Below are 6,926 nucleotides of genomic sequence, written 5' to 3'. Positions count from 1 at the left end.
TTAACTATTGCATGTTATTCAATTGAGTAATTTGATAGTAAAATTCAACGGAAATTAACATAGTGTAAATTTGTCATAAATGTATCGGTTTAGGGTAAATTTGTCAAAGATTTATCAGTTTGGGTTATATGGTCAAAAAAATTAGTTTTGGATAATCTGTTATAAGTGTATCAATTTTGGGTTTTTTAGGATATTAACCCTTTTTTAATATTTATATTGAAATGGATAAAGTCCTAATGTTATAATATAATTCACCTAACGAAACCTAATTCAATGGAGTGAACATTTTTTCTCATCTTGCTTTATCTTTCAGATTCACTCAAATTAATATTCTTTTTCCTTCTCAATCGATCTTACGGATGAAATTCCAAGATTATGGCAAAACTTCCTTTTAAAAGATCTTTATCTCCTATCCAAATGCGAGAAGAATCCAACAAGCAAATCCTCAACGTACCAAATAGTCATCCTTTGATCTAGGAGATTTATTTGTACTATCATTATGATATATTGATCTAATGACAATGTCTAGGTTGATTTAATTTTTAACTAACTTTGCATTTGAATCATGAAAATTGTCTAAGTCAAGGCTAGTCATGTCATGTACAATAGTATATACTAACCATACCACTAACGATTTATTGTCCAAATTGGCCGAAAGAACTAAATTGGTGAATTGTTAAAAGAATTAAGAGTAAATTGCCAAATTATCAAAAGATTTATAACTAAATTGGAACAATTAAAATATTTATGACTAAATTAATAAGTCTCAAAAGGTTTAGGACTAACGTGTCACAATTAAAAGATTCAAAATTGAATCAATGACAGTACAATAGATTTAAGATTCTTTGAATAATTTTTCCCAAAATTTCAGGTCGTCCTTATGAAGTTCTGCCCTTTTTGATTTTTTTTTTAATCTATCTTAACTTATATTCTCGCATTTTCCATTAGAAACACTCGGTGACATCACATTCATTCACTAGGAAGCCAATCATGGATCATGACCCCGTGAATGGTGGGCATTTAACAATCTGGCCCCACATTTTAAATCACAAAATACTAAACAAAGGTTAAGGGCTTTTGTCCAAGTAAACGGTTGTTGATCCTAGAGAGAGAGAGGGAGGGGGGGAAGGATGATGGGCTGTGATGTTGCCTGGATTCTTCTAAACCGTGTCAGGAAACTTCACCTATTTGATAGGATGCTTCGTTTTTTTCCGAGTGATTATAAGCCAAGACCTTTCAAGTCGACAATTAATTATTTATAACACAAGTAATAGTTAAAGTCCTTAAAAATTACAGCATAGAGAGGGAGAAAAATGACAACCCCCAAGAATCTATAGTTTTATGTATTTCGGATTGATTTCTTAACATTTTATTTGATTTGTGTAGTCCATGCATTTTGACTTTTTTCATTTAAAACACTTCAAAACTCTTATCTTCTGCCACCCTATACAACTTTTCCATAAATTTATTCAATAATATTTAAAAATTTAGTGGAATTTTTTTTATTAATCAAAATAAAATCTTCAATTCTCAATTGACCAACAACTGAAAAGTTGACTCTCGTTTATAGACTTTACTTAAGGTCATCATGAACACAGATTTCTTTTCATTTTAAGGAAGTATTATCTTGTCATTTTCTTCTTATTTCTAAGACGACAGTGCAAATTGAACTTGACTAAAATTGCCGGTTTGGCCCAAATCTCATGGCAATTCGTGGGCAACCAGCAAGTCATTATAATATTTAATTGAATCCAAGCCAAAAAAAAAAATAATAAATAAGAAAAGGGCTGTGATGCCCATTTGCTAGTTGTCTCGTCACCTTTAAATTAATCAAGAATTTTAAAATAAATCTAAGGCTCCATTTGGTAGCATTCCTATGTTTCTATTTTTCTATTCTTTTATACCCCGAAATAAAAAAAGAAAAAAAGAAATCCATTTAGTAATGTCAGTTAATTTTTCTATTTCACAAAAAGTTGTCAAGGAATATATTTGAAATAAAAACAAGAAATAGAAAAAAAAAGTTACTTCTTATCCATGGGAATAATTTTTGGAAGTAATTTTCTTTCTTTTATTCTTCTTCCCTCTTCTAACTAGTCCATCGCCCACCGTTGGTTGCCATTGGCTCTAGCCGCCGGCCATGGCCAATGGTCGCTGTCGACCCTCGCCTTTACCGCTTGGTGACCAACTAGAGGAGGAAGAAGAAGAGAGGAAAAAAAAAACAACAAAAAAGAAGAAGAAAAATCTTTAAATATTATTAAAAAATTAAAAGAAATTTTATGTTACAAAAAAAAAAATTATAAGTCGAATTGAACAAAATCCTATTCTCTTTCTATTTCGAGAATAGAAATTTTGTGTAGTTATTAAGGAATCCATAATAATCATTTTATTTCTATTTCAGAATTTCTATTTCAGAACTATTTTTTTGTTTCAAACTTGCTTTTAGAAAAGAAATATGTTTGGTAACACAATTTTATTTTTCTATTTCTAGAATAAGTTTTTAATTCAAAAATAGGTTTTGAACAAAAATGATAAGTAAAAACTTTTCCCTTCTTTATTATTGGAATATAAATGGAAATAAAAACTATTCTTATCGCTTATCTTCATTGCTACCGCCCACCATCCATCGCTTTCATCTGCCATCGGCTACCCTCTACCAATTGTTGCCACTGTTCGCCTCTTGCTGCCTGCCACCGATCACCATTGGTCGCCCCTTGCCATCCACCACCACTTGGGAGGGAGATATTTTGTGTCATTATCAAAAAAATTTCTATTTTAGAAATATAATTTTTGTGTCATTATCAAATGTATATTTTTGCTTAAAAACTCATCCAATGATATAAATATAAAGATAAAAAAATCTATTTCCGTTTCAGAAATCAATTTCTGACAAGAATGGTTATCATTCACGCTTAAACGTGTTCATTTACTTAGAAATTATTTTAGGAAATAAAAAAGAAAAAATTATTTCTGGAAAGAAACTTATTCCGGGAACAAAAATGTTACCAAAAACACCCTAATTCATTAGTTGAAGCTGAACCATTTCTTTTGAGAACTAGCCTCTATTTCAAGTGGCAGGTGAGAGTGTCGAGTTGCTAAGAGCAGTGAATTGTGTGGAGACTTTTTTATGGTTCAATGGCGGAAATCCCAGAATCGAAAATGCGAAAGTTTAGTAGTGCCCAAGTATAGATGAAATGGAAGTGCAAATGATCAGAAGTCTCCAAATGAGCTAGTGACTTGATATTTAAAGTGTTAGGGAAATTAACAGGCGCGATGACACCATGAGAAATCGACGTTAGATAGAATGCCGCTTGCCACTATTTTCCCTCCGATCTATCTCCTAAAGAATCATTATATGCTAATTGTCAATTGTCTTCCGCTGGGGCTTGGAAAGAGTCGAATTTAGGACCTACAGTTTTGATATAATGTGAGATTTCATGGGTATGTTTATAATTATTGTAAAAGCTTAAGTTGTTACAAGAATGTATGATTTATTATTTAAATATTCTAAAACCAACGAAGCTAAGAAACCTTCCTGCATTAATAATCATATATTACCAAACGCGCCCTTAGCTGATGCAGAATGATTTTTGTTCTGAAGTTCTTCTCATCTCTATTTGCATCATATGCTATGAGATTTCAGGTGTTCTGCTCGTCTCTTACAAAAGAAATCAGTCACAAAAGCTGTCGAAAAAAAATTAATGAAACTCTCAAGAACTTTGCACTATTTACAAAGTGCCGCGACTCTTTTACAAAAATACATTGACAAAAATGGAATGTGGTGCGAAAATCATAAATGCTGAATGAGGATTAGCTCGCGCTTTGGTTTAGCATCTCATTGTACTGAAGGTAAGAAATTTGCCTTTGCAACTTCGTTTGTTCATAGAATTTAGCTATGAACTGCTCTGCTCTTGTGTCGATCCCTCGATCTTCCTCAATTTCCACTCTTCCATCCTCCGCCTGCTCCTCATCGAAATGAGTTCCCTCTTCGCCTCCGTTTTCAAGGAAGCTCTGCCTCACGGCTTCATACCCATAGCACAGTCGGTCGTCCTCGTCAAACTCTGGGTCAAAATCGACGTGGGGGTTTATGCACGGTATGTGCGGCAAGGGAAACCGCGTCAACCCCGGGCGATGCATCTTCACGTGGACAACCGGGGTCTTATCAAAGGAGAGCTCGCGCTCCCTGTACCAGATCTGGCTGCGCGGCGTCGCCTGGCCGATGGTCTTGAGGAACTTGGGCACGAGGCGGAGCTGCAACTTGAACGCCCCGCCTTTCCTCGCCCAGAGCAGCGCCAGGCGCAGGAGGTTCCACGCGCGGCGAGAAACCCCAGATGTCTTCCTCGGCATCTTTCCTCACTCTCTAGCTGAGAAGTGTTTGCTTTGAGAAAGTCTTGCAGCTGAAAAAGGATAAATGAGAGAAGATGAAAAGAGCGTGTGCAGGGTGAGAGATGACTGATTAAATGGGGGTTAGCTTTGTATGGGGCCTTTCTCAGATGTTGCTGAGCTGGATGTGTACAAAAATGATCAGAAAGCTGTCTATGTTTTAGGATGATCTGTGAGAATGAGCAGAGCTTGGAAGGTGTTTATAGATGGATGGGAATTTTGTATGGCACGCGGTGTTGTGGAGACAGCAGTTTCGTGTTGGGATGTGAATAGTGGGCGGCGGGATCTGGGGACACAACGCGGTTGGACGCGGTGTAGCTGCATCATTGTTGTTTTCAGATGTTTATTACTTTATTTCTCCCCGTTCTCATTGATGGGCATCTCGAAATTTGGCGATTAATCTCAATAAGTAGGATAATTGTCCCAAAAATCATAAACTTATTGTACAATAGCTAATTTAAGTCTAAAAAATTTCGACTATGTCAGATATAATTTTGAACTTACTATACGGCAACCAATTAGATCATAAACCTTTCAATCATGTTAATTTAGTTATAAAGATTTTGACTATTTGTCAATGTAGTCATAAACCTTTGAACGAGTCGTCAATATAGCCATTTCAAGTAATTTTGGCCGAACGTCACTCGAAGACTATATTGGCAAATTATTAAAAGGTTTAAATTTGAATTGACAAATCGTCAATACATTTATGAATAAATTAGCGTAATTGAAAAGTTTAAAGCTAAAATGACGTCATTTAAAATTTAAAATCATATTGGGCATTGTAATTAAACAATTTTCTCTCAATAAGTGTGGGTATGGTCCCATCACTCACATGTATTGGATACGACTCTTAAGAAGGGCTGTGGGTGTGCTCTCAAATTACTTTAAGTTGAAGTCATATGATTGAATGGATGAAATGTTGATTATAAAAGCTCTTAACCCCTTAATTCACAGCTATTTTTTTCTTTTTCTTTTTTGTTAGAATTAACAGCTGTTCAAAGTGCCGCAAAAGCATTTTTTTTTAAAAGCAATGCGTTAACGTTTGTTATCAAGGCTCTTGTTAAGCAATCTACCAAAAAATCCTTTACATTTTCCAGTGATTGATTGTTGTAATGTTATATGCAATGAATATAATAAAAAAGATGAATCATTTCAAATAAAATTAGCAGGAGAAGTGAATATTATATATTTAAAGTGACTCTTGTCTGTGGTTTTTTTGTTGTTGTTGATTTTCCCTATTTTTTGGCCAAATTGATGATGTGCTCGTAATCTCGTCATGATATTTACTTCTGCTGATAGCTGGGGAACTTAAAAAAGAAAAAAGAAAAGAAAAGGAGTGAGCATTTTTTTTGGGGATCTTGACCCCGTGAATGGTGGGCATTAACAATCTGGCCCCTCATTTTAAATCACAAAATACTAAGCAAAGGTTGAGGGCTTTTGTCCAAGTAAACGGTTGTTGATCCTAGAGAGAGAGAGAGAGAGGGAAGAATTATGGGCTGTACTGTTGCCTGGATTCTTCTAAACCGTGTCATGAAACTTCACCTATTGATAGGATGCTTCGTTTTTTTTTTTTCCGAGTGATTCTAAGCCAAGACCTTTCAGGTCAACAGTTAATTATTTTTAACACAAGTAGTAGTTAAAGTCCTTAAAAAATACAGCATAGAGAGGGAGAAAATTGACAACCCAAGAATCTATAGTTCTATGTATTTCAGATTGATTTCTTAACATTTTATTTGGTTTGTGTAGTTCATGCATTTTGACTTTTTTTTTTTCATTTAAAACACTTCAAAACTCTTGTCTTCTGCCGCCCTATACAACTTTTCCACAAGTTTATTCAATAATATTTTAAAATTTAGTGGAATTTTTTTTTATTGATCAAAATAATAATAATAATAATAATAATAATAATAATAATAATAATAATAATAATATTTCAATTCTCGAGTGTAGGTGCCTTTGAGGAAGGCTGGGGACAGGCTCGAAATAAAAAGAAGTAGCAGGTTTATAAATTAAAGGAGTCTGATCTCACTCCTTCTATGAAAACTGGTGAAGCTACTCCCAAATCATTGTTGCCCTCTACTTCTATGATAATACGGAAGAAACAAGTGCTACCTCAGCAAGGTGTTGACTTGGCTCCATCCTCTCCTGCCGGTACTGCTCATCTCTTGGAACCTAACTCCTTGGTCCCTTCACATAGCTTGAATGGAGATTTAGCTGATGAGACAAGTAACTTGAGTAGCTCAAATGAGGAGGACCATATCTTGGTTTGCTCCTTTACTCCTTAGGTTGCCACACCTAAGGCTTCTAAGCTTGCTACTCCAAAGCCTACTTCCCAGCAGGTCAAATCACTGTAGGATCCTAACACTGACCAAGGTCACTTTGCTCCTAAAGTCTCCTACTCAGCCCAAGCCAGTGGCCAGCCGGCGGCGTGCTGGCAAGCGCTGATGTTCTTGCCTATCTATCTTGTTTTATATATATGAATATAGGTTTATGGAATATTAGGGGTCTAGTAGGTCTCATTAGGCAAGCATAAGTCAGAAACC

General features: G+C 35.1%; 1 protein-coding gene across 1 annotated transcript; it reads right to left on the bottom strand.

The window, feature by feature from the left end:
- Positions 1 to 3,807: 3,807 nt before the first annotated feature.
- Positions 3,808 to 4,344, bottom strand: LOC104430972. The gene has a single exon (XM_010043674.2). It carries the CDS (start codon positions 4,342 to 4,344, stop codon positions 3,808 to 3,810), a length of 537 nt encoding a protein of 178 aa, XP_010041976.2.
- Positions 4,345 to 6,926: the final 2,582 nt, after the last annotated feature.

The sequence above is a fragment of the Eucalyptus grandis genome, chromosome 5, assembly GCF_016545825.1.
Source record: "Eucalyptus grandis isolate ANBG69807.140 chromosome 5, ASM1654582v1, whole genome shotgun sequence".
Classification (NCBI taxonomy): Eukaryota; Viridiplantae; Streptophyta; class Magnoliopsida; order Myrtales; family Myrtaceae; genus Eucalyptus; species Eucalyptus grandis.
Note: the sequence above shows the minus strand (reverse complement) of the source record. Positions and strands in the feature narration are given on the sequence as shown.